Source organism: Zosterops lateralis (assembly GCF_965231275.1).
Source record: "Zosterops lateralis genome assembly, chromosome: 23".
In the NCBI taxonomy this organism is placed as follows: domain Eukaryota; kingdom Metazoa; phylum Chordata; class Aves; order Passeriformes; family Zosteropidae; genus Zosterops; species Zosterops lateralis.
The window spans coordinates 6,133,825-6,161,467 of record NC_139783.1 but is presented as its reverse complement, the minus strand read 5'-3'; the positions used below and the strand labels follow the sequence as shown (position 1 = coordinate 6,161,467).

General features: G+C 52.3%; 1 protein-coding gene and 1 pseudogene across 2 annotated transcripts in view; both read left to right on the top strand.

Annotated features, from left to right (window-relative positions):
* The window catches only part of LOC310918360 (olfactory receptor 14J1-like), a 537,521-nt pseudogene that overhangs the window by 493,674 nt on the left and 16,204 nt on the right, over positions 1 to 27,643 (top strand). The gene's annotated exons all lie outside the window — the stretch shown is intronic.
* LOC310918356 (uncharacterized protein) lies at positions 295 to 10,014 on the top strand. The gene is made up of 3 exons (XM_083877209.1): positions 295 to 351; positions 7,868 to 7,942; positions 8,131 to 10,014. The coding sequence occupies exons 1-3, from the start codon at positions 336 to 338 to the stop codon at positions 9,429 to 9,431; spliced, it is 1,392 nt and encodes a 463-aa protein (XP_083733335.1). The 5' UTR covers positions 295 to 335; the 3' UTR covers positions 9,432 to 10,014.

The window sequence follows — 27,643 nt, the reverse complement described above, 5'->3', positions numbered from 1 at the left end:
CGGTCTTGGTCTCGGTCCCGGAGGTTTAAGGCCCATTTTGGTGTTTTTAATTCAAACCGGGCCCTTTTAGGACCGCGCGTTTTCCCGGCCGCGCCCACTTTCCCTCCTCATTCCTTCCCTGTCCCTGACCCCGCCCATTTCCCCTCTCAGTTCCCGCCTTTCCCTGACCCCGCCTCATTCCATTCGTTCTCCGCCGTTTAATTGGCTACGCCTCTTTTCCCTTGAGTCCCGCCCCTCTACTGGCGCGATTTCTCCTGCGCATGCGCAGATTACTCAGCAGTGCCTTTCCCGGGGCGCCGCCATCTTTTCTCCCGGTCTCCCGGCCCGGCTCCGGCATGTCCGAGACCTACGGTGGGGCAATGGGGGATCTATAGGGGTCTGTAGGGGTCTGAGAGGACTTGGAAGTTTCCTTATGGGATTTGGTGGGGGGTCTGTAGGAGATTTGGGGCGGTCTATAGGGGATTTAGGGCGCTCTGGGGGTCCCTAAAGGGGGCTGTGGGGGTATAGGGGCTCTATCGGGGTCTGGGGGGTCTATCGAGGGTCCAGAGAGGTCCGTAAAGGGCGTCCGGGCGTCCCTAAATGGGGTCTGGGTGATATAGAGGATTTGTGGGAGTCTGGGTTGCCTTTTGGGGGGTTGAGGGAGTCCACAGGGGATCTGTAGGGGTCTGCGGGAGCCTATAGCGGGTCCGGAGAGGTCTGGGGGTGTCTGTGGGTCCCTATGGGGGATTTGGGGGGTCTGGGGGGGTCCGTAGGTCTCCAAATGAGGTCTGAGGGGATCTATGGGGGATCTATAGTGGGGCCTGGGAGACCCTATAGGGGATCTGGGGTTCTCTATATGGGATTTAAGGGGGTCTGGGGGGGGGGGGCGGGTCTTGGCATCTCTATGGTGGAATTTTGAGGTCCTTAAATGAATTTTTTGGGAATTCTTGGTTCTGTACGGCTAAATCTTGGAAATTTGGGGTCCAAATTGTTCAGTTTTGGGTGTTCTGTTGGGGAATTTCTGCCTGCTGCACCACTTAATCAGAAGGAAGTGTAGGAATTTCTGGGAATTTTCAAGGATTTCGAGAGTTCTGGGGTGTTGCGGGACTTCTGGGAGTTTTTTGGGGGGATTTTGGAGGACTCTTTGGATATTTTCAGGGATTTTTAAAGTATTTTTAGGAACTTTTGGGGTGACGTTTCTGCATTTTTAGAGTGTTTTCTGTTGTTATCTGGGGGCTTTGGTGAATATTTTTGGAATTTTGAGGATCTGAGGGGTAGGGGAGTTTTAAGGAGTTTTGGGAGATTTAAAAAAATATTTCTGGGCATTTTAAGGGTTTGGGGTTGTTTTTTTTATTTTCTTAGTGTTTTTTGTTGGTATTTGGGGGATTTTTTTATTTTTGGGGAATTTGGGAAATTCGGGGTAGTCTGGAAAATTTTTGAAACGTTAGAGATTTTGGAGGCATTTTCAGTTTTTTTTTTTTCCTTTGAGGCATTTTTAAGGCTTTTTTCAGGTATTTTTAAAATTAATTTGGTGTTTTAATGTGATTTTTGGGGGATGTCTTTTTTAATTTTTGGGAATTCTGTGTCCCTCCAGACTCTTCCTCATCCTGTGGCATTTTGGGGCATTTTCTGTCATTCTTGGGCCATTTTTGGTCACTTTTGTGCCACTTCTGTGCCATTTCCTGTTATATTGGGTAATTTGGGGCAATTTTTGTCATTTTGGAGACATCTGAGGTGATTTTTGGTCACTTTTTGGGCCATTTTGTGTCATTATGAGCCATGGTTTGTAATTTCGGGTGTGTAGAAACATCCGCGACTTACAGGGACAAGGTACTCTGCAAACCTGAGATATTCTAGAATATGTGGTTTTATTGCAAGGGTCGTGGGTAGAAAGGGCCTTCCCTTCAGCCACCAGCCTGGGCTGAAGGGAAGTCCCAGAGAGAGAACGAGAGAGAGCAAGAGGGTCAGCTGGCAAGAAGAGGGGAGAGAGCTAGAGCAAGTTGGCAGGGATCAGAGTGCAGGGGGAAGAGAGCAGAGGTAAGAGCAGGGAAAGGAGAGCGAGGTCCAGAGAGAGAGAGCGAAGAGGAAAGCCAAGAGAACAGGGACCAGAGAGAGTGAAGAGGGTGAAGAGAGAAGAAGAGAAGAGAGCGAGGTCCTGGTTACAATACATTATATCTCCTTTTGTGATGAATATTCTAATTTACAGTGACCAACCAATACAAGACACAAAATCCTATAGAATCTACATACAGCCTATAAGAACTACTACATTACCATGTGTTATATTTTAAACTCTAAAAACTACTCTTTAGACTTTTCTGTTTTGCTACATTGACCTTTGGATCCCTTAGCCAGCAGAAAGGTCTTGTTCAATCACAAGGGATTCTCCTTCAGCTGGCTAGGCTATTGTCTTTAGGTTATATAGTAACTAAGACTCGGTATCCTACAACTCAAAGTAAGCTTCCATTTCTATCTCGACTATAGGTTTCACATTTTCAGAATCTTTTGCTAAGCAATCATATTTATAAGGTTTCCCTGATTAATCTTTCCCAACAGGGTGCATTTCTAGTCAGTTTTTGGGCCAGTTCTGAGTAATTTCCTGTCGCTTTTCAGGCATTTTTGGTCTCCTTGGGGGCGTTTTTGGTGACTTTTGAGCCATTTCTTGCCGATTTCAGTCCCGGTGTCAGTCTTGGTCTCAGCATAGTCCTGGTGCCGGTCCCAGTGCCAGTGTTGGTCCCGGAGTGCTCCCAGTGCCAATCCCAGTCTCGGTCCCAGTCCCTGGGTGGTGCCAGTCTCGGTGCTGGTTCCGGTGCTGGTCTCGGTCTCAGTCCCAGTCCCAGTGCCAGTTCTGGTGCCGGTCTCAGTTCTGGTGTCAGTTCTGGTCCTGGTCCCAGTCCTGCAGCGGTGCCGGTGTCGGTTCTGGTGTCGGTTCTGGTCCCGCTCTTGGTCTCGGTGCCCGTCTCAGAGCGGTGCCACTCTCGGTGCCACTCTTGGATCCGGTGTCGGTCTCAGTCTTGGTGCTGGTGCCGGTTCTGGTGCTGATCTCGGTCTCGGTCTTGGTCCCAGTCCCAGAGATTTTTAGGCCCATTTGGGTAATTTTAGGCCAAACTGGGCAGGCTTAGGGTGGATTTTTGGCCCCTTTGTCTGATTTTAGGCAAAATCTGGTGGGGTTTAGTCCCCTTTGAATGATTTTAAGATAAACTGGGCAGTTTTAAGCTGGATTTTAGATCCCTTTGGATGGTTTTAGGCCAATTTTGGTGGGGTTTAGTCCTGTTGGGATGAATTTGGTCCAAATCTGTTGGGTTTTAGGGTGGATTTTAGGTTAATTTCTTTGATTTTAGGCCAGACCAAGTATTTTCAGGGTGGAATTTACAGCCTTTTAGGAGATTTGAGAGGATTTTTGGCCACTTTGTACGGGTCTTAAACCACTTTTGAAAATTTCAGGCCGCATTGGTTGGTTTTAGACCCCTTTGGATGATTTTATCCCCATTTGGTGATTATTAAGACAAACCATACAGATATAGGGTGGATTTGAGGCCACTTTGGGTGACTTTAGATTGCGTTGTGGGGATTTTTGGCGTCTTTGGGTAATTTGAGTCTGAACCTGATCTGCTTTAGGGTGGATTATAGGTCCCTTTGGACAATTTTAGGCCATTTCGAGTGATTTTCGGTCAAACCGGGCGGTTTTAGGACCGCGCGTTCCTTTGGCCCCGCCCCTTTCCCCTAATGATTCCCGCCCTGTCCCTGACCCCGCCCCTTTCCCTTCCCTGACCCCGCCCTGACCCCGCCCCTTTCCCCTCCCAGTTCCCGCCCTTTCCTTGGCCCCGCCCTCCCAGTCCGGGGCCGGGCCCGGGGGAGGAGGAGGAGGGAGGGAGGAAGAGGCGCAGCGGCCGCAGGAGCGGGAGGAGAAGACGAGCGGAGGGAGCGGCGGCTCCAGCGCTGCCTGAACTGGCGGCAGCGCCGGGATCATCGCCCCCCATCCCGCAGGTGCCCGGGGAGGGGGAGCTCGCCCCAAATATCCCGGGTTTGGGGTCCCTGGGTTTGGGGTATTTTGGGGGGATGTTTGGAGCTCGCGGGGCTCCAAAGGCGAGGCGCAGATGCCGCTCGGGGGGACATCGTGGGGTGCCCGGGAGGTGTTTTTGGGGTGTCCCGGTGTCGGCAGAGCCCCGGCGGGGGCGGGGGGATGCGGGTCCCCCCTGTGTGGGGGTTGGGCTTCCCGGGCCGGGCCCTCCGAGCTCTGGCGGGGCCAGGTGGGGAGCGCGCGGGACCGGCGGGGCCGGGGGGACACCGGGTTTGGGGAGCCCGGGAGAGCCGCGGCTTCCCTGAGCGGGACCCCAGAGAGAGGAGAGCCCCAGAAGGGCAGGGCGGGGACCCCGAGAGGGGGGGACCCCTGGGATTGCCGGGTCCCCGTTGGTGGCTGGAGGGGCGGGATGGGCGGGAAAGGGGTTCGGGGGTCCCGGTGCTGGCAATGGCTGCTCCAGTATGAGCCCAGTGTCCCCAGCCCGTGGTTCCAGTTTCCTCGACATTCCCAGTATGAACCTGGTTACTTCCCCTCACTCTCTCCCTGTTCCCTGTTGGTCCCACTATGAGTCCAGTCACTCCCAGTTATTCCCTGTTATGATGCAATTTGCCCCCAGAATTGGTCCTGTGAAAAACGAGGTTCACTTTTTTGGTAAATTTTAGGAAATAGGTTTAATAAAAAAAAGACAATTAGGAGATAGAAAAAAAAAGCAAAGTACAGCTGGCCTGGTGACTTGGCATTCAGCCAACTCCACACTTTGCTATGTCAGAGACATTCTTTAAATACCCTTTCTCTTGCATTAGATTGTGCATATTCATATTCTTCCATAAACTAATTTCTATATTTTAGGAACTGTTTTGCGTGGTCCGTCCTTGGCTCCGCCTTTGTAGAGCACACGTGTTTCGTGGCTGTGTCTTCATTATCGCCTCCAGCTTGGGCCTTGGTCCATCCTTTCTTCAGATGGGAGATGCTGATAGTTGGTGTATCGGTAGCAGAGTCTTCTTTACATGTTCATTGGATGTTATCTTGACTAAATAGACTGTTTAAGCATACTTATATCAACTACTACCACTATGCCTAGTTTTCTTTACTAATAGCAGAAATAGGAAACTTATATTTTTACCGGAATGTTATTAATCATATAGCACACATCTTGCAAAAAGCCAACTTTATAATATACATTTATAACAGTCCCAATTGCTCCCATTTCCTCCTACTTTTGTCCTGTGTCTTTCCAGTTCTCCCAGTTGCCCCTAGCATAGTCCTAGTCACTCACAGGATGATCCCAGTTTCTCCCAGCAGAGCCCCAGTCATTCACACTTGGTCCCAGTTGCCCCCAGCGTGGTCCCAGTTCCCCCCCCACACTTTCTCCCAGTTTGGTACCAGTCAGCACTTGCATGGTCTCAGACACTCCCAGTATATCCCAGTTGCCCTGAACATTCTCATAATCGTTCCCAGGCACTCGCAGTTACCTCAGCGTGGTTCACTTGCCCCCAGTGTAGATCCAGTCACTCCCAGTGTCCTATGGCATGGTCCCAGTTATTCCCAGGATGGTCCTGGCTGTTCCCAGTGTTGTTCTAGTCTCCCCAGTATTGTTCCAGACACTCCCAGTATAACCTAGTAGCAATCAGCATGCTCATGGTCATTCCCAGTCACTCCCAGTTACCCCAGTAAGGCTCCAGTTCCCTCAGAATGATGCCAGTCTTTCCCAGTTACTCCCAGTTACCTCCAGCATGATCCCAGTTTCTGGCAGTTGCCCAAAGTATAGTCCCATCTGCTCCCAGTATGATCCCAGATGGTATCTCAGTCCCCTCTGCTTGATCCCAGTACCTTCCAGTTGATTCCAGTTGCTCCCAATGTGTCCGCATTTTCCTCCCAATATGGGCCCAGTAACCCCCAGTCAGGATCCATTCATACCCAGTGTAATCCCAGTGGCTCCCAGGATCATCCCAGCAGGACCCATAGTCACTCCCAGGATGGTTCCAGTCAATGCCAGCACCTTCCAGTCACTCCCAGTATGATCCCAGTCAGTTCCAGTAGGATCCCAGTATCACCCCGACATGGGCACAGCTGCTCCCATTATCCTCCAGTGTGGGCCCAGCCAGTTGCTCCCATTTACCCCCACTATAGTTTCAGTCTCTCCCAGTATATCCCAGTTGCTGCCAGCATGTTCCCAGTCACTCCCAGTTGCCCAGAGTTGCTTCCAGCCTGATCCCAGTTGCTCATAAACACTCCCAGTCACTCTCAGTGCAGTCCCAGTTGCTGCCAGTATGATCCCAGTCCCCCCAGCATGGCCCAGCTGCTTCCACTGTGATCCCAGTAGGATCCCAGTTGTCCCCAGCATGGTTCCAGTTGCTCCCTGTTGCTCCCAGTGTGATCCAAGTTGCACCCAGTTGCCCCTGGTACAGTCCCAGTCAGTCCTTAGGTGATCCCAGTCCCCCCAGCATGGTCCCAGTCATGTCCAGGTTCCCCCAGTGCAGACCCAGCCACCCCCAGTTGCCCCCAGAGTGGTTCCAGGTTTCCCCCAGCATGGTCCCAGTTGTTCCTAGTGTAGTTCCAGTCACACCAGTATGGTCACAGACATTGCCAGTATACCCCAGTTGCCCTCAGCATGCTTGTAGTCATTCCCAGTCACTCCCAGCTGGCCCAGTAAGGTTCCAGTGACCCCAGTACAGCCCAGTCACTCCCAGTGATGGCACTCCTGGCATCCCCCAGCCCTCTCTGCATTCCCCCATCCCGGATCTCCCGAGAGGAGCCCCAAGGGCTGGAAGTCCCCAGCCAGGATCCCCAGCAAGGCCCAGTGTGGATCTGCAGCCCCCAGTTTTCCCAGTTTCCCTCTCCTTTTCCCCAGTCTGGATTCCCCCACCCCCAGCGGGTGGGAGCAGCCGAGAGCCCCGCGCTGCCCATCCCGACCTGTCCCGGCTCCATCCCCGCTCCTCCCGCGGGCTGCCAGGGCTTGGGGAACGGGGCATCCGGGGTGTGCCTGCTCCTGGGGGAGGAGGAGGAGGGGTAGAAATGGAGGGATGAAGAAGGAGCAGGAGAAGGGATGGAAGTAGGAAAAGGAGGTGGGATTAGGGAGGAGGAAGAGGAGGGCTGGAAGAGGGGGAGTGGGAGGAAGAAGAAGGGGGTGGACAAAGCAAGATAAAGAATAGGAGAAGGAACCACGAGGTCAAGCCTGTCCCTCATCCCCCTATCCCACAGGTGTCCGGGGAGGGGGAGCTCAGCCCAGATATCCTGTGGGTCCCAGAGTTATTTTTTGTGTTGTTGTGGGGGGGATGTTTTGAGAATGAAGAACTCCAAAGCTGAGTGGAAAATCCCCCCTGGGGGACTTTAAGGATGTTCCAGTGGCAGCTGCCAGCAGAGGCAGCCTGGAGGAGCAGAGCCCTGTGTCCCCCAGGACCCCCAAGTGGGGAGCCCAGAGAGGGGAGAGCGCTGCGATTCGTGAGACCCTCAACAGCCTGGAGAGGGGCAGGGGGGGACTCCTTGGACCCCGTGCAGCCAAAGCAGAGAATAAGGGGAGAAGGGACCCCAGGACCTCAAAACCCCCCAGCATCCCTAAATGGGCAGATGGAAAATGGGGGAGCTTTTTGGGTTCCTGGGACTCCCAGCAGCCTGGGGAGGGTGGGGGACAGAGTAGATGGGAGACCCCCAGTCAAGCCTTACCCCCAGCAGCTGGGACAGGGGTACCCCCTGAACACCAAAGGGGAGAGACCAGAGACAGGGAACTCCTGGGAGTCTTTTCAGGGCTGAATCTTGGTGTTTGGGAGGTTTTCATGGAGCCCAGGTGCCTGGTGAATTCTAGAGATGGACTTGGGCTGAGGTACCTTCAAACTCAACGTGCTCATCCCTTATTTTTTCCCAAACCAGGATTTCCCTTTCCCAGCCCTTGGCCGGACAGAGAAGGAGACTGTGAGAAAGAGGAAGATGCCCCAGGACACCCAGGTGGGTGAGCAGGAAGTCAGTGCCCCTTTCCCCCTTTCTCCTGCTCCATCTCCCAGCCCAGCCTGGCCCCGGCTGCAGGACAGCCCCACTGCTGACACCGTCCTGCTGGTGACACACTGGGGGATCTCCTTCCCCTTCCCTCTGGCACGGAGGCAAATCCCATCCTCTCCTTGTCCTTCCTCCCCCAGACAAGGAGCTGAGCCTGGAGACCAGGGAGGACAAGTCCTTGCGGCAGAACTTCATGGGAGAGGCTGTTCTGAGCGGCTCCACGGTGCAGGAATGGAACGGGGCTGAAAGACACACCCTGTGTGGGGAAGGCGGCCAAAGATGGAGCCAGAGCTCAGAGCTGGTGGTCCATGAGCAGCTCCATGATGGGGAGAAGCCCCACAAGTGCTTGGGGTGTGAGAAGAGCTTCACCTGGCGGTGCCACCTGCTCCGCCACCAGAGGATTCACACAGATGAACGGCCTTATGAGTGTGGGGAATGTGGGAAGAGCTTCAGGAAGAGCTGCCAGCTGGTTGCCCACCAGATGATCCACACTGGGGAGAGGCCCTATGAGTGTGGGGAATGTGGGAAGCGCTTCAGCCAGAGGCCCAACCTGATCAGCCACCAGAGGACCCACACTGGAGAGAAACCCTACAAGTGTGGGGAATGTGGGAAGAGCTTCAGCCAGCGGTCCTGCCTGATCAGCCACCAGAGGACCCACACAGGGGAACGGCCCTACGAGTGTGGGGAATGTGGGAAAGGCTTCAGAGACAGAACCACCCTGTTTGAGCATCAGAACATCCACACTGGGGAAAGGCCATACAAGTGTGGGGAGTGTGGGAAGGGCTTCAGGCAGAAAGCCAGCCTGAAGTTCCACCAAAAGATCCACAGTGGGGAGAGGCCCTACAAATGTTCCCAGTGTGGGAAGGGGTTTTTGACCAGCACCCAGCTCCTTGTACATCAGCAGACACACTCAGGGGAGAGGCCCTTCCACTGCCCCGACTGTGGGAAGGGCTTCACGTGCAACTCCACCCTCATCATCCACCGGCGCATCCACACTGGAGAGAGGCCCTACGAGTGTGATAAATGCAGGAAGAGGTTTCAGACCAGCTCCAGTCTCCTCCTACACCAGCGCACACACACCGAGGAGAGGCCTTTCCGCTGCCCCCACTGCGGGACCGGCTTCAAGGAGAACTCCAACCTTGTGAGGCACCTGCGTGTCCATACAGGGGAGAGGCCCCACAAGTGTGAGGAATGTGGGAAGAGCTTCAGCCAGAGCTCCAACCTGATCTGCCACCGAAGGATCCACACTGGGGAAAGGCCCTACGAGTGTGGGGAATGTGGGAAGAGCTTCAGAGAGAAAGCCACCCTGATTAAGCACCAGAACATCCACACTGGGGAAAGGCCATACAAGTGTGGAGAATGTGGGCAGGGCTTCAGTCACAGAGCCAGGCTGAGCTTGCACCAAAAGATCCACACTGGGGGAGCGGCCCTACAAGTGTGATAAATGTGGGAAGAGGTTTCCGTTCACCTCCAGTCTGCTCAAACACCAGCGCATGCACACAGTGGAGAGGCCTCTCTGCTGCCCTGACTGTGGGAAGGGCTTCAGGCAGAGCTCCACCCTCATCAGGCATCAGCGCATCCATACGGGGGAGAGGCCCTATGAGTGCAGGGAATGTGGGAAGAGCTTCTCCAGGAGCTCTCACTTGACCCAACATCAACAGAAACACCAGTAAGGGAAGCCCTACAAGTGCCCCCAGTGTGGGAAGAGCTTCGTGCACTGCTCCGGCTCCATCCCCACTGGAGGAGCCACTTTGGGCAGAGCCCTGTGACCCACGTTCCCTGTAATCCATATTGGGAAGACACCTGGCTGGTTATGCTTTGGATTTGCTGTTAATTTTTTTCTCGTCTCCCTCCCCCTAAGCCAAGAGGGATTGATCTGTCACCTCAAAACCACTCCAATCCCACTGAAAACTATTCAATCTTACCCCAAAAGGGCTCAATCCCACCTCAAAATGGCTTGTTCCCACCTCAGATGAAGCCAATCCCCTGCCAAACTTACTCAATTCCCCAGCCACCAGGGAGAGATGGGGTTGGAAGGAGATTAGGAGGGGTGGGATCCAGATTTGGAGCGGTGGGATGGGAATTGTGTGTGGCTGGGTGGGTGGGATGTATTTTGATAGTAAATCAAACTTGGAGAGTTCTTGATTTGTGCCCCATTCATTTCCAGTCAGTTGCAGTTCTGTTTTCAGAGTGCCACCTTCTCAGCTGACTGTGTTTGTGTCCTCCTTTCTCTCCTGCCTCTCTCTCTGCTCTCTTTGTCTCTCAGTGTCTCCCTTGAGCCAGGGCAGCTCCCACCCAAGACCCTGCCCTGACTGAATTCCCACTGCAGGAGCTCCAACAGGCATGGATGGAGTTCTGGGGGCTGGCAGTGAAATGTGACTGTAGGATCTTGCTGCCCTTGGCTTTGGGCTCCTTCTCCAGAGCTTTGCCTTGAAGGGCAGGAAGATCTTTTCCTGTCTGGGAAGTGGAATTCCAGAGCCTTGGAGTGTGTGCCATGCAGGACCATCCAGAGTGGGATCATGTCAGTTTGGGTGGGTTTAGGGGGGAGATGGGAAGGGGGTTTTGTGGATTTTGGGGCTATTTATGTTGCAGCAGGTGGTTGGGATGATCCAGGCCAGAAGCTGTTGTGTGGTTTGAGGAGTCTGGGAGTGGCTGTTGGTGTGGGAGTGGGCTTTGGGGCAGTTGTGACTCCCCCAGACCCCCAAAGCTGCTTGTAGCCCCCACCCCCCCAAGATGCTGCCGGTGTTTGGGGCTCCATGTTTGGGTTCATCTCCTGGTGCTGCAGGAGAAGGTGAAGGGAGTCTCCAGGGGCTGTGTGTGTCCCCCCAGAGCGTGTGTGACCCCCCCATGCCGGTGTCACCCCCTTTTCCTTCCCCACAGGGCTCCTGCCCCAGCTCCTGCTGCCCCCGGGAGGGAATTTGGGGAGAGGGCAGAGGGGGTGCACAGCCCCCACCAGGGGATGACCCCAGCCCAGCCCCTTTGTTTAGCACCAAGCTGGGCTTGGGGGCACAGGAGGAAGAGGCCCAAGGGAAGCAGATCCTGCAGGTGGGACAGGGCTTGGGCTCAGGGCAAGATCCTGCCCTGCACACCTGGCTCAGGTGTGACCATGCCCTGGGAAGGGAGTGGGACATTCCCATCCCCAGGGATCAGGGCTGGGAGCAGCACTTGGAGCACGGACATGGAAATACTGGGAGCAGCTGGGACCACGCTGAGGGGGTGATTTATCCCCCCCACACCTTCCCAGGCCACTCTGCAATCTGAGAAATGCTCGTTGTGCCTCGGCCTTGGGCAGCAGCCCCTGGGCTCAGCTCCTCTGGAGCTCAGCAGAAACACTGTCTGCTCCCAGGCACTGCTGCTGTCCAACGAGGTCCTGGATTCTTTAGGAGCAGCCCTGGGGAGTGTTTTTGTTCCCTCAGTGGCACAACATCGCTGTTGTCACACTTCTAACGAAGGCTGTTGATCCCAAGTGCGGCCAGGATGAACCATTGCTGTGACTAAAGCCCCTCTCTTGGGGCCCGACAAACGGCGCTCCAAAAGTGTTGGATGGAGGGAGACTGACTCAACCTGTGTTGATCAGTCAGGCTCGATTTTATTTGTTTTCTCGCTTACATTTATATTCTAAGTAATTGGTTCATACATATTGCAAAAGCCAAGCTCCTGATTGGTAGTGAGTACACAATAGCTTACTTCATGTTATATCAGCATATTGCAACAGTTGTATCACCTTGTAGCATTTAGTTCCTCTTTTCTCATGATCTCAGTTTCTCTCCCTCATCCTCATGCTGGCCTTGTCCTAGCTTCTAGTTACAATATTAGTCTGAGAGCTATTGTGTCCTTTATCCTCTACCCATTCCTCAGCTATCTTCTCCACAATTCCCCCCTTTTCTTTAATGGTTGCAAGTTACCCCAGACCCAGCCAAGGCCATTGCTATGCTTCCAGTCACTCACACCACAGTCCCAGGGACTCCCAGTTTCTCTCAGTACATTCCAGTTGCCCCCAGCATGCTCCCAGTCGCTCCCACTTCCTCTCACCTGCCACCAGCATAATTCCAGTTGCCCACAGCCACTCCCAGTCACCCTCAGGACAGTTCCAGTTGCTTCCAGTATATCCCAGTTGCCCACCATGGTCCTAACTGCCCTCAGCCTGCTCCTGGTCCCTCCCACTAGGATCCCAGTCCCGCTTTAGTCTTGTCCCTGTTCCATCCTGTAGGAACCCACTTGCACCTAGTTGCCCCTGTTATGAATAAAGGGCGGAGATAATATTTTTCTTTTTAAAATGACTTTATTAATCAGCTTTTACAATGGTTGCTCCAGGGGTGTGGCCGCCTCTTGCGCCATGGAGGAGGAGGGTCCTTGTCAGCTCTGCTGCAGGAAGTTTAACAGAGCTGGAGAACTCTTCCCTCGCTGGGAGTACACCCAAAGTTCTAAATTTCCTTTGTTTCTCTCGGGGTCTCACTTCTGGCTTGGTACCTTCAAGTCACAGCGAGTCACAGAAACTGGAAAAATCAGTTCCCCTGATACTTTAGGGTTTACACGGCTTAGTATTGGTTCCTGTGTGTTTTAATTTTACTTAGTTTTATTTTTATAAGGGGTTTCTGGTGTTAAAAGAGTCTCAAGATGCACCTTGGACTTCTAATTTGCATGTACAGGGTTGCCCCCTGGGGGGCAGGGGCTGCGGGCTTCTCATGGCAGTTTTGCAACCAGACATGGCGTCTTGGAAGTCTCGCGCCGCCTCACAGCGGTGGCAGCGGTGGCAGGGGTCCGGGCTGGGGCGGGCGGCTCGGCGGGGGCTGCGGGGACACTGGGAGCCAGCCCCGTGGCGGCAGTGGTCTGGGCGTGCCACGTGGTGGTTTTGCGGGCTTTGGGGTTTTCCGCGCCGGGGCTCGGGCCGGGGCACCCTGCCTCGCAGCGGCGGCAGCGGCAGGGGGGTTCGGGCCGGGGCGGCTGGGAGCCAGCCTCGCAGCGACGGCAGCGACGGCTGCTCCGGCGACGTTCTTTTTCGCTCCGGCGTCGGGGGTGGGGGAGCCGCGATGCCAGGCTTCTTTGAATGGAGCTCTCGAGGTTTGTTTTTAAGGTGGTCTGGGGGGGTGCCACGGAGGTGGCTTTTTACTGTTACATTACAAGATAAACATTTAAGATATTAATACACTTATTACATAACAATCAGGGTTTTCAAGTTTCCAAATTTCATTTCTTTCACCCCTAGTACAGACCCAGTCACTGCCCAGTATGATCCCAGTGACCCCCAGTACAGACACAGTCACTCCCAGTCGCTCCCAGTCACTGGCAACATGGTCTCAGTTGTTCCCGGTGTTGTCCTCTCCACAATCGTTCCAGACGCTCCCAATATATCCCAGTTTTCCCCAGCATGCTCATTCCCAGTTACCCCAGAGTCCCAAGTATGATTCCACTTGCCCACAGCATGATCTCACTCATTCTCGGTACATCCCAGTTCCCCCCAGCCTGCACCAGTCATTTCCAGTTGCTCCCAGTAGCCCTGAGTGTGGTCGCAGTTCTTCCCAGTAATTCCATGTCCCTGCTCCAAGTGCTGCTTCCAGCCCTGATCCTTGGGGATGGGAATGTCCCACTCCCTTCCCAGGGCATGGTCACACCTGAGCCAGGTGTGCAGGCCAGGAGCTTGCCCTGAGCACAAGCCCCGTCCCACCTGCAGCATCTGCTTCCCCTGGGCCTCTTCCTCCTGCGGCCCCAAGCCCAGCTTGGTGCTAAACAAAGGGACTGGGCCGGGGTCATCCCCTGGTGGGGGCTGTGCACCCCCTCTGCCGCCTCCCCCAGTTCCCTCCTGGGGGCAGCAGGAGCTGGGGCAGGAGCCCTGTGGGGAGAGAAAAGAGGCTGACACTGGCATGGGGGATCACACACGCTCTGGGGGGAACACACAGCCCCTGGGGACCTCCCCACCCTCACCTTCTCCCACAGCACCAGGAGGATGATCCCCAACATGGAGTCCCCAAACTGCAGCAGCATCTTTGGGGCAGGGTCTAGTAGCAGGTTTGTGGGTCTGGGGGAGTCACAGCTGCCCCAAAACCCCCTTCCAGCATCACAGCCATTCTCCCAGACACCTCAAACCACCTCACAGCTCCTGCCCAGGGTATCCCAAACCAGTCCTTGCAACAAAAATGGTCCCAATGTCTAATAAACCTCCTTCACATCTTCCCTAAGACCCACCCTAATTTACTCCAAGATATACAGCCCTGCCACGATCCCCAAACTCCCTCAAACACCCCAGAATGTCCCCAAACCCACTCCCAGACCACAAATGCCCCCAAGAGCCACAAAAGCAGCACAGCCCAAGGTGGTAGAATCCCTTCCAGAAAAACTGTTGTTTGCTTTAAGCTTTGCTCTAGAACATTCCCAAGGAGCCACCTGCAGTGGCTGCAGCCCAGCCGGGTGACCGGGGCCACCAAAGCCACTCGGGCAGTGCCCTCCTGCCCCGGGCAGGGCAGAGAACACCCAAGGAAAGGCTCGTGCTGGGCTCAGGGCAGGGACAGGGCACTCCCCTGGTGCTGCCACGGCCACAACAGAGCCGGCCTGGAGAAAGGATTGGCATTTATGGCCTATGGAATCCCAGCAGGGATTCCTTCTCATCTCACTGCTTTCATTGGGTTGGTCGTTGATTCAAAGCATTTTCCTTTTGAATTCTCAAGGCAGTGGGTTGGGAGGGAGATCAATCCATGGAATTCTCACAAGTGTGTCCCAGCAAATGCTTCATCTGCTGCACCACGATCCCTTTGGATCCCCAGAACCTCTGGGTTATCCAGGTGGCACCGTGGGACATTGGAAAGCTCCCGGATCCCAGCTGGAAGGAGATGAAATCCCACCCCTAGTAGCCGTACGGGTGGGATCCATGGATTCTGCGTTGGACGGAAGGTCAGAGCTGGAAGCCACCTGCACCTGTGGAGATCTGGGAACGAGGAGGGAATGGACCCATGGAGTCGTGTCCCAGCACTTTTGGAAGGCAGATAGAAATCTCCCAGGACCACGTGCACACAGGCTTAGAGGCAGAAGAGAAGGCAGGGGTTGGTTTGAAACCCTGCGAGAAACTGGGATCCATAAAGTCACACAATGAAGAAAAAGCAACCCAAAACTCCCTCTGGATTACGAGGCTGGAAAACCTGTTTTAATCCATGTCACAGTTTCTCACCGCATCTACTGTAACTGACAAGAAATTAAGCTGATTTTCTCCATGCTGAGGCAGTTTTGCAATGAAGCAGCAGAGTGTCATGATGTTAAATAAGACTCTGGCATTACCTAGAATGGTTACTGCTACAAACTATATCCGTCCACAGCAAGGCAGACTGGGTTATCACAGTTATTCCTCCCCTCCTGGACATCCCATTGTCTCCTCTGCAGAAGACACAGGCTTTGACAACAATGCAAAGTTGCTACCTATTTTTCTTCTCTCACAGGAGTTGTCAGACACCATGTTTTTTCAAAGGACTGCATGTGCCTCTTCCCAGCTTGCTTATTTCTCATTCTGCAAAAGAAGAGAGCTGAAGGAGTTTCAGGCATGTGGGTGCCTGATCTCTCTCTGTCCCTCTAAAGGCTCTGCCTCGCCAAGGCCTGGTTACCTGCTGTGCTTTGGCATGAGAGCCATTCCAGGCCAAAAGACAAGGGCAGTGGCCCTGAGATGCAAAGCCTCTCTTTGCAATGGGATTGCTTTGACCATGCAGCCCACGTGGGCAAGGGCTTTGTGGGAGCAGGGCCAGCACAGCCTGTGCCCTGCACACAGAGCCAGGAAAAGGAGCAGATCCTGCTGCCTTCTGCTGCTGCTGATCCCAGCAACAACTCCCTTGGGACTTCCTCCAGGGAACTTCACACCGAGGGCTTCCATCACTGTCGTGGCTGGGAGAACTTGTTGCTTCCCAGTTCTCCACCATCCTTGTGGATTCTGGAGCATGTCAGCACAAGTGTCCATGGCCCGCCCTTCATTTCCAGCCTGCAGCAGTCCCAGTCCCTGTTGCCTCCCGCTTGCTGCAGCTCCTTTGCCAAAGTGCTGCCAAAGGCAGTGGAGCTGGCTCAGGATCCCTGTTGGCTTTTTATCTTCTTTTCCTCTTAGCGCTGGGATTAAATGCTCAAGAGACGTTGTTTCGTGTTCGGCCTCAGATGTTTATTAATTCTTATCTATGTTACAGTCTCACGAGTTGTAAGTTCTAACTCACAAAGTGGAAAATGGCTCATTCTCTATCTCTTTCCAAGGTCTTTTAAGAACATACTGTCCAATGATGAAAGGACACCTTAATTTAGTTTTCATTTTAACCCAATAACCAACCACCTGTGGCCCACAATGCAAATTTTTCTACCCAATTACAAAATATCTCCCAAACCCATGAAGAAGAAGGTGAAAAAGAAGGACTCAGCCTCCACCCTAAATCCTCCACCTTTCTTTAGATATGTATTACAAGATTCTGAAACCTTACAGTCTAAATTTTCACCATGTGATATCACACACTTCTATTCAAACTACACACCCATAATCCCAGTGCTCTCACTCAACTTTGGAAGCCTTCTCCACGGCCACAGGTCAACTGCAGTGTTTGCTTGGGAGTCAGTGCCTGTCAGCACAGCAAGTCTGAAATTCTCTGTGCCCAGGGTTCCAAGAGGCCCCTCTTGGCTCCTGGGCTCCAGGATGACCTTCCAAGGGACACTTGGAGCGCTTCCCCAAGAGCTGCCCGTGGCATGGGAGGTGGATTTGTCCTCCCTGAGTGGCTCTGGTTGGAGTTGGATGCTCCGTGGAGTCCCGGAGTTTTCTCAGCAGCCTTTGCAGAGAGTTCTTGGACAATGTGTGGCTCCGCTGCCATCCCAGAGCTGCGCTTTCCTTGCCCAGCCTGAGTGCAAGTGGGGCATGTGCTGGGCACGGCTGGAGAATTACATGGCCAAAATCCTCCCCCATCATCCCATTTACATCTGCTGATTGCTCTGCATAGCACAAATCTACACTTCTTTTAGTGGAAACATTGCATTGCTTGCAGATCATGACAGCTGCAATACCAATGTACAAATACACAAGAATCAACTTAGGTTTAAAAATGCAATTTATTTTAAATTGCTACAGTAGCACTGCCAGTATAGAAACACAAAAATATCAATTCAAACTTATAAAACTAGTTTACTGTTACAAATGTGCCATGTAGATAGATCCAAATATAAACTAAAATTTAAAAAATGAATTTCTTCCAACCCTCTAGAACCACTCACTCTACACAATTGTGAATGGATGTATAACAGTTTAATTCATTACGCATTACTACAACTCTACAGTCCATATACAAATACAAAATATCAGTATCCCTCTCTAAAGAATCCCAGACCCCTAACTAAAGAAATAGAATTCTAGAACCATACAACGCAGTACACATTGAAGTATTTGCACACATAGAGCCATACAATATACAGATGTAAATATAAAATTAATATATCATAGGGCATAAAGGAAGACATATAGAAATAAAACCATAACAAACCTATCTGTAAGTATACAAATATCAGTGTACCAGTAGAAGAATCCTTACAACCCCATAGAAACAACTATACAGCCATACACCTGAACAAGTATGTAACTAGAAATGCAGATGCAAACACATCAATATACGTGCATCAATAGAACAATATACATACGTATATACCTGTAGAAACACCAGTCTACACAGGTAAATAACCATCAACTTCGAACTCTCTCAGTCCCACTTTAACCATCTCCATCTCCAACTCCATCTGCAGGGATTGCAGCTGCCCAAGTCGCCAGGCTTTCCCTGGCTCTCTTCCTCCCTTGCAGAGCAGCTCACCTGGACACGGAGAGCAGATGGGACATCTGAGAAGCAAAGGGAACACTGGGTCAGGATTGGGCCGTTTTCCTTGACAGCGCCTCCCCAGGAGGGTGAGAAAGAAAAAGTTTGTCCAAAGGCCAGGGCCAAAGTCCAGGCCACCCTCACCCCCAGCCTGCCTCACCGGCCCTGCGGCCTCACCCGGGCTCTGGGCTGACAGCAGCAGCTCCCTGCTCACTGCTGGGGCTGGTGGCCTTCAGCTTCTCCCTGCTGGCTCCTGTCAGTCTCCCCCTGTGCTCAAGGTCTGCAGGGCAGCTGTGGCAAAAGCGGAACCTGTGCAATTGGTTCCAAGGGCTGGCAGAGCTGCAGGCCCGGAGCCCTGTGTGCTCCCTGCTGGCCCCCTCCATGCCCTCAGCCCCACTGGCCCCCCGGCAGAGCCCCGGCCCCCTTTGGTTTCTTCAGCCCCTCACAGTCCTCTCACCCCACTCAATCCCTTCTGACCCATCCCGTCCCCTTCAAGCCGCCACCCCCCTCAGCCTGTGCCACTTCCCTGTCAGCTCAGTGCCACCATGGCCCTCTGCTCCCCCACAGCCCTCAGTCCCTGCAGCACCTCAAGGTCGCTGTCCCTGCAGCCTCAGCGCCTCCTCAGCTCCCTGAGCCCCCTGTGTCCCGCTGTCCTTCAGCAGCTCCTCAGGGGACAGTGCCTGGGGCCACCGGCAGCTCCCAGCGCTCCAGGGACACCCGGGGCTGGAACTGCTGCTCCGCCCGGCCCGGCCGCCAGCTCGCCCCCAGCACAGCAACAGGGGACACAGGGGGCACAGGGGGAAAACAAGAGGTGAAAAAGGCAGCCCAGGGGGGGAAAGAAATGCAGCCAAGGCCGACACAAACATCAGTCCATCCATCCGCATCATGTCATAGATCATCACAGAGCGTTTGCTTTGTGATGTCAGGGCACGGTCGCCACGTGGTCATGGTGACATCACACGGTTGCCTTGGTGCGCGGAAGGCCTCAGGGGTGTCAGAGCAGCTCTGGAGCTTGCTCTGAGCAGGAGTTTTCTCCTGTGATTCAGGCGTTTGTTGGTGTGCAACAGCACACAGAGAGGAGCCTTGCGTTTTTTCTTGGTTTTAGTATATGCAGACTTTATATATATAGTATATATTTACATATATTCATATATTTATATAAAATAAAGATAGTAAAATATAATATATATTATATATATATATGTATATTTATATTTATATATAAGGTTATATATTTATTTTTATATATATAGCATATATACTATATATTAAGTATATAGTCTGCAAACTTGCACAGCAGTTGCCAAAATGATTGGGCAACTCGCTGCTGCAGTTTGCCCTATTTTCATAGCAACTTATTCCTGCTATTTCCTGAATCACCTGGCATGTAAGTAGAGATTTTCCCTGTGTGTCACCTACCCTGGTTTTTTGTATGTCTTCCTGCTCTTTCTTAGTGACTGAGTTGATTTGCAAACAGAAAGGCCATTTGGATGCCACTTGGGTAAAGCTCCTGTCAACACGTTCAGCTCACAAGGGGGTGTCTGTAGCCAGGGCTCTGCGGGCAGCATTTGCAAGGGAACCTGCAGGGCTTGCGTTCCCTCCATGGCAGAGTCTGTGGCAGCAGAGTCTGTCATTTCCTCCCTTTGCTGGGTCAAGCGGGACAACTTTGAAAACGTGGACCTTCTTGGAAAGCTTTCTAAAAATGCCATGGTTGTTTCCGGTTTTCTCAAAGCATCTGTTTCATTTTCCCTTGCCCACTGCAGGTCACCTGAGCCGGGTATTCAGCGGTGCTGATCCTGAGGTGAGTGAGAAAGGAACATTTGGTGTTCCTGGTGTTTAAGAATTGTGCAGCAAGCTGTGAGCTTGGCCTGTGGCAGTAGAGTGTAGAGGACCAGCCAAGTAGGCTGCAAGAAAATCCATTTCCATGTCTGCAGCAGCAAGGGCAAATGCATCACTGGCTATTTCCTAATTTTCCATTGCAAAGCTTGAAAAGAACTAAAAGCCCAGTTTTGCAGAGAGAATGTTGCCTGCCCAGAGTAGCCAGGGGGAATTATCTAATTCAGAGCAATTTGCAGTCCACTTGAATCAGCCCATTTGAATTTAGTCTGAGGGACTCAGAATCCCATTGCTATCAAAAAATGATGATTTGTGCTTAGTAGAGCTGGCTCTAGAGCTGAACAGAAAGAAGGTTATAAATGAGAGGTAATGGCCTGTGTCTCACACTCCTGTCTGTCGACAGAGCACAGACCAAAGGGAAGATTCTCCTCTGGCTCCCTGTGCTCCTGGACAAGAGGCCAGAGAGGAGCCCAATGACCACCAGGCTCCAGCTGTGGTCACACCACAGCCTGAACTATCCCAGACAGTAACTGCCAGTTCTGGAGGGTGCTGTCTTTAGTGCAAGGCAGAGCTGCAAGTTTCTGAGCAGCCAGCTCTTGCTGTTGGTGGCTGAGGATGCTGAGTGCTGGAGTCCTGCCAGGAACCAGCCACTCCCCTCAGCCAGTGACCCCTGGAAAATGGGCTTTGAGCTGTCCTGTTTAGGCCCCAGCTTGCTGGGATTCTGACAGGGGCAGCATCTCACAGTCACTTGCTCTGCATTTGTGTCTACAGAACATGGAGGCAGAGGCACAAGCAGAGCTGTCTGTGTTCCCCAGAGACACCGTGGTAGTGAAGAAGAGGAACACCAAAGAGATCAGAAGACTTCACTACCACTGGAACATCTATTGGCTGAGGTGCGATCTAAAAAACCAGGTGAGTGGAGGAGTGGCAGCCACTCCACTCATCAAAGCTTCTCCTTGTTCTTCTCAGAACTTTGGGGAGGAGCTTCAGGAAGAGCTGCAGGAAACCCAGGCTAGGATCAGGACAACGGACGAGGGACTGGAGGAAGAAATGACTGGCAGCGAGGAGCCCCGAGATTCCTGCGAGGACCAGAAACTGTCCCAGGCAGAAGCGCTGCCCCTTGGACACTTTCTGAAGATGGAGGAGAAAAAGAGGACTCCATGGGAGGAGGTAGAACATCTGAACAAGGAGCTGCAAGTGGGTCTGCAGCCATTAGAGGGGGAAAAGAGTTCTTTCAGAGAAATTTAGTGGTCATTTTGGCAGTCATCCTTCAGAAAATCCATGCAAATGGATTTTGGAGGAAATGGAAAATGAATCTGGCCATGAACTTGAGTAAAACCAGCCTTTGGGATTGACCCATCCAGTTAGAGAAGTGAACATCAGAAAAAACCCATGGCAGAGCCCTGCATGTGGCTGACAGCACCTCCCTAAGGGCTTGCATTTGAAATGGGATCTGGGGCTAATCTCTGCCAGCCATTTTTCTGACACAAACTCCTTTGTTGTCTCAGATCTCCACAGGCTCTTCTGTTGAACCTGCAGCAGCAGCAGCAGCAGTGTCACCTAAAGGAGCCTTTGCTGCCCCAGCTCAGAAGTGGAGCCCGGGCAGTTGGTTCCTCTCCAGCAGTGACACAGCTGCTGCTCAGCAACAGGAGGTGGAGGATGACTCCCTGGAGCTCCTGAGTACGTCTGGTGTCTTTCTTCTCTGAGGGACAGTGCACTGTGTGCACGTGTCAGCACAGCTGCACCAAATGATCCTCCTCACTGTGGTGTCCCAGGGGCATTTAGGGCTCCCCACAGGAAATGCTGTGCTCCAAGGCAGCAAGAGAGTGTTCTGGGTGTTGCTGCTGCCTCTGAGGGCAGCTTGGACGTGCTGGGCTTTGCCTGAGCTTGCCTGTCTGCTGAAGGCAGAAGCAGGGCTTGTTCTTGCATCAGCAGAAGGCTGTGACCTAGGAAATGATGTGGGCAAGTCCTGTGTGCTGGTGGCCAAACAGGATAGAATGGTTAGCTTCCTAAATTCTCCTTAGACTCCTGACTTCTCACCCATCCCAAGAGCAAAAAACTTGACAGAATTTCTTTGGTTTTGGCGTTTTGTTTCTTGGTTGTGGTTTTGGTTTTAGTTTGGTGTTTTTCTGGATATTTTTGGGTAGACTTTTTTCTTCATCTTGAAGCAGCTCTTCTGCCCCATGTGTCTTACTGGTGTCATTTTTATGACTGTTCTTATTACCACTACTACATTTACAGGGGTTTTTTTGGATAATATTTTATATTTGTCAGTGAGAACTCATTTGAAAGAACATCAGGTGACACAAAAACAGAGAGCCAAATGTGTTCTTTTTGTGCCCACAATGAAAAGACAGATAATTTTATCACAATCTGTATTTAATATCCTATTTTAGTTCTTAGAAAGATGTGTCCAAGAAACACATCCCTGGGGCTTGATCAGATCAAAGTGCACTGTAGGCATTTCTCAGGAGCAAGCCTCCAGACCCTCTGCTGTATATTCCTCAGATCCATGGCACTTTTCCATCCCTGATTCCCAGTCATTCCCATGACTGTTAGAATGCTGCCCATTGACCCAAGCCCTGCTCAGATCAGTCTCAAGGAACACACATCAAGTCCTCTGTGATTCTGCAGCACAAGTCATTGAATCTGCTTCTTGCCCAGAAGAGCTGCCAGTGCTGTGCTCTCAGATAAGACCTGGGGGGGCTGAGAACAGAGCCCAGGTGACTCTGTGTCTCCCATCCCCTGTTGGCACAAAAAGGGCCTTGATGTGCACCTGGGTGTGTCTGAGCTCAGAGCCGATCCTGCTGTGTCCTGAATGGGGTCCCCGGCTTGGAAGGGGCTGGGTGTGGCCGTGCCTTCTTGCCATGGCTTGTCAGGGCTGGTGCTGGGGCTTTGGCAGCTTTGTTGTGGTGGCTGCCCTGGCCCTGAGGGCCGGTGTGAGTGCAGAGGCTGGAGCCTTGCTGAGCTGGGAGAGTCCCGCTGCCGCCCGGCCGCTGCAGCGCGGAGCTGCCCCGAGGCAGCAGCCCCTGCTCTGGGCCGGCTCCTGCATGGCCTGGGCTGGGCTCAGCCAGGGGCAGCATCTCCTCTGGGCAGCTGTCCGTGTCCCGCCGGCCCCTGAGGAGGGAGCACTGCTGTCCTTGCTGCCCTTGCCCGCTGCGGGAAGATGGGCACGTGTGCGGGGCTGAGAGGGCCAGTGCAATGGCAGGGACTGATCCCTGCTGGCAGGGGGAGGAGGAGCACTGTGCTTCTCCACCTGGGCCACGGCCAAGGGCGTCTTCCAGCTCAGCCTGCTCATCACGGCTCAGGCTCCTGCTGCTGCTGGAGGCCCCCTTGGCATTGCTTACAGCATCAGCTGCTTTGCTTTACAAAGGGAAAGGCATTCTCTTGGCCAACTGCTGCAAGGTGGAGAAGCTGCCCTCCTCTCCTGGGAATGCATCTCCCTCTGCTTTGTTTTCTCTCAAGAGATCTCTTCAAAGGCCTGTGGAAAATCAGGCTCTGTGCTGGCCTGCTTGTACTGCAGAGCTGCCTGTCTTGTTGTGCTTGTTGGTGTTACCCAGCTGAGCACAAAGGACTCAGAAGGCCAGACTGTACAGCCCCAGTGGGGCTGCCTTTTGTATCTCTTGGATGGTGGGATCTCTGCTTTCAAGTGAGCATCTTGCATTTTGTTTCCCTCAGGGAAAATGGTGAACATGGAAAATCCCCGGGGGAAATACGTTGAACTGGAAAATGTCGGCAGAGGGTGAGTCCAACCACAGTTTCTTCTACACAGTCATGGGGCAGGTGATTTGCTGCTGGAATATCTACCAAGTGTGAAGTCAGGCATGCTGCAAACATATTCAGACACTGGGTTAGTCTGCCCCATGTCTCAGTACCAGCCAGAATTTGTAAGTGTGGTCAGGAGGCATTGTCAAAGACACTTGTATTTCATTGCCACAAACAGCAATCTACCCCCAACCACAGCAGTGAGATAAAAGTTCTCAGGAATATTCCTTCCCAAGTGTTTGCTGAAGGAAATAGTCTGTGCTCAGAATAAAAACTGCCCCGTTTAGAAACTGAAACCCAAGATGAAAGAATCATTTGGCCTTTTGAGCTGAGGCACTAAAGCCCAGTGCTTCAGGAACAGGCCCAGTGCCCATGCACTGGAGAGGAAAATGCATCATCTGCCTTCTGGCAGAGCCCTCCTGCATGCTGCAGGTTTGAGGCATTTCCAGCAGACATCTCCTGTCTGGGCTGGCTTTCACTCCAAGATCTAAATGGCTTCTCCTTTCTTTGCTGCTCTTTTGTTTCCAGGGGATTTGGAGATGTTTGCAGAGCGGTCGACACTGCCACAGGAGGAGAGGTAAATGTCAAGAGCCCCTGCAGATCCTGCTGCTCTCCAGGGCTTTCCTCTCTTGTGTCAGCTGGGGCTGGAGCTGTGGCTAGAGCTGTGCTGCAAAGGCACAAGAAGCACAGAGTGGTGCCAGCCTGCCAAGTGCATTTGGGACAGTCTTTGTCCTGCTCAGCTGCCAGGAGGAAGGCAAGGAGGGCAGCGGTTCCTTTCAGAGAAGGACACTCTCCCTGGCTCCCAATTGCTCCAACAAAGGTGGTGCCTTAGAGCATCTCACTGCTCTCTGGGCCGACGGCTTCAGAGTGCTGAATTCTCATTTCTGGCTGCCAGCAAATACATCTGAATGTTCCTGGCAGTTCCTCAGCCACCTGCAGTGCTGCACATGGGAACTGCACGTAGGGAGAGATCTGCAAGGCCTCCCTAAAAGCCCCAAGCCCTGCCTGTAGCCCAAGATGTATCCACAGAGTACCAAGGCATGCTTTACTTCTTCTGAAGTGCAGACAGAGAAACAGAGAGTGTGCTCAGAGCTTTGGGGGTGATAGTTGAGACATGATTGCTAACAAGTGGACAAGGCAAAATGTCAGTGGCCACGTGTCCTGTAAGTGGCCCCCAAAGGAGCAGAGAAATGAGCTGTTGGAATGTCAGTTCCTAATGACTCCTTTGTCTAATCCCAAGGCACTTTGGCAAGGCTCACCTGTGTCATTGCTAAATCACTCATCCCATGTGTGCTGTGGTCTCGTGCCACCAACTTCTAAAGTTGCTGATTTTCAATGTCATTCTAGGTGGCCATCAAAAAAATTGATCTCCAAGGACTCATGATAGAAGACCTTTTAACTGAAATCAAGATCATGAAGATGAACACGAGTCCCCAAATTGTCAGTTATTTAGACAGGTGAGTGATCATGGTCTCATCCCATGAGGGTTTGTTTCCATACTAAAAGCATGCAAGGTTAAAAACCCACTTTGGACCCGGGCAGAAAAGAGAGCTGGTAATTATTGGGTAATTATTATTTCTCTACTCATCTCCAATGGATGGGAAGAGAGTGTATTTTGTCTGCATGAGTCTTCCCTGGCTTTCAAACACATAGTTGAATAACTGTTCAAAAACCTGCATCAACCCTACCATACTAAGTCAATACCCTGTAAGCTCACTGGCTCCGTGTTGTCTCAGGATTGATTTTTAAGGTTTCTTTAATGCTGATGAAGCATCCTAGAGAGGATTTCCCTTGGATTGTTGCCCCTCATTTCCATGGCTTTCCATGCCAGGAACACTAGGTGCTTATTTCCAGAAATACCCCGTGGGACAGGTTTTTCATCTTGGCTGTTACTAAACTGCACTTTTTGCCTGCTGGCCATCTAAAACATCTCCTTTTACACAGATGTGCTGTTCTCCTTGAGACTGCACAGACTGCAAACAATGCAGAGCCCAGGGGGAATGTCTATTCCTTTCATTCTGTCCTTGTCACAAAGGGATCCAGAAACAAGAATCAAGCAAAGAAACCAACGTTTGCGTGTTCATCTGCATGGCCTTGTTCCCTTCTTTCAGCTACCTTGTACGCGAAGAACTCTGGCTGGTGATGGAGTTCATGGATGGAGGCACTCTGTTCGACGCTGTCAAGGAGACCTACATGACAGAAGACAAGATTTCCATCGTCAGTCGGGAGGTCAGTCAGGGATCCCAGCTGTGCTTTCCAGGGCTGGGGCAGGACTGTCTGGGAAAGGGGCTCAGAACAGGAGCCATTCCATGGGCCAGGCTTTGTTTCTGTGTCGCTGGAATGCTCTGGGCAAGCAAGAGCATCCCACGTGAACTGCCTGCCAGTGCGCCTGCACTCACTGCACTCTGTTCTTGTCCTCTTCTCTCCTGCTGTTGCATTCTCACTCTGGCTCTTGTAGTTGCTCTTCTCCATCTTACCTCTCTAAACTTTGGCCTGCACTGCATTCCTTGCCTGTAAAAGCAAAGGTGGTGGTGGCAGCATTTGAAAGGAACAGCAAAGAAAAAAGAGAGACTCATTTCTCTCAGTGCTCAGCTGAAAAGGTTAGCAGTGCAGCCAAAATGCTCTTGACTTGTGAGCACCTCCACTGCAGCAGCATCATCCTGGCTGGTTTGCAGGGCAGAGTCTGCACCAGCAGTTGCTGTTGCTCTTTGACAAGCTGACATGCCTTTCTTTAGAAGGGTGCTGCTCTGCCAGTGTTGGAGCAGCAAGCTCTTCCTCTCAATGGCACTGTGTTCTGCCATTCCTCCCCATTCCCCTGGAGAGGGAATCTTGGAGAGCTGTTTCCTTTCTTGTGTGATGAAATCCCATCCCTGATTTTTGCCCTCCTGGTTCTGGTTTCTCTCTCAGTGCCTCCAAGGACTGAATTACCTCCACTCCCACCACGTGATGCACCGAGACTTGAAGAGCCCCAACATCCTCCTCAGGACCGATGGCTCTGTCAAGCTGGGTCAGTATATTCTTGGTCAGGTGCAGCATTCCAGGGATATGGCAGGTGTGGGGCTGCTTTGGAGTGACTGCCAGCTCCCCAAAAATGGTGCTGCTGGCAGTGCAGGGAGCCCTGCTGTGAGCTGACCACACGGTTGCAAGGTGCACAGAGCTATGGCAGGGAACAAGCAGTCCAGAGTGGCATTGCTCTGTGTGTGTCCCTTCCAGAGAGAGGGAGCTACAAGTCTAAAGCTTCCGGGGAACAAAAGCCACTGCTGGAGGCAGTGTAAAAAATGTGGGGATTTTGGAAGTAGCCAATGCCACATTTCCTTGTCTAAAGTCCTGAGGAAACAGAGCAGGGACTGTTGCAGGAGATTCAACAGCACATTCTCCAACTTCTACTGGGCAATTCTTTTGCTTGCTTTCCTAATTGCACAGGATTCAAATCAAAACAGTCTTTTGCTTTCTCCCCAGCTGATTTTGGCTTGTCTGCTCTACTCACCCCTGAGCAGAGTAGACGCAGCTCAGAGGTCGGCACTTACTGGTGGAGAGCACCTGAGCTGGTGAAAGGTCACCCATATGGCCCCAAAATTGACATCTGGGCCTTTGGGATTGTGACCATTGAAATGGTGGAAGGAGAACCTCCTTATTATAATGAAACTCCTTGCTCGGTAAGGTGTAAATACTCTCTGATCTCACTGTCTTTCTCCCCCAGCCCACCTTCTGTGTGCCATTGGACAAAATCCCATTGCCATCTGCTGGAACTACTTCTACCACGGTCCCTTTCTGAAAATGTCCCTGCAGCACATCAGCATCTGCTGGAGTTTTGGTTGCATCACTGGGGGAGCTCAAGCCTTACCCCACACAAACAATCTCCCTTCTCAGGCAACATTTGGCTTTGGCTTAGAAGTCGTTCCAGCTCTTTTGGCCACATAGATGGCCCCACTAACAGGAAACAACCATCTTAGAGCTGCTGTTCTCTTTCCTGAAATGAAGGGAAGAAACCTAAACCCAACCAAGTTTCTAAAAGAATGGTTTGGAGAGAAGAAACAAGCAAAAAGCTGGATGACTTTTGTTTGATGGCAGCTGTGCTTTAGGGACCAACAAGCACTGCAGAGATGCTTTGCATGTAATAATCTTTGGAAATAGTGGAGTGAGTTAGTAGAGCAAAGTCCCTCTTCCAAATAGCCTGCCAAGCTGGTCAGGTGCATCCTCAGAGAAGCAAAGGGGCTTTTGCTGATGGAGTTTCCACTAACAAGGTCAG

What these genes read in the sequence shown, in the direction of transcription:
- LOC310918356 (XM_083877209.1), top strand. An exon ending in AGATGCCCCAGGACACCCAG is followed by an intron (nt 7,943 to 8,130) that starts GTGGGTGAGCAG and finishes TTCCTCCCCCAG; the next exon opens with ACAAGGAGCTGAGCCTGGAG.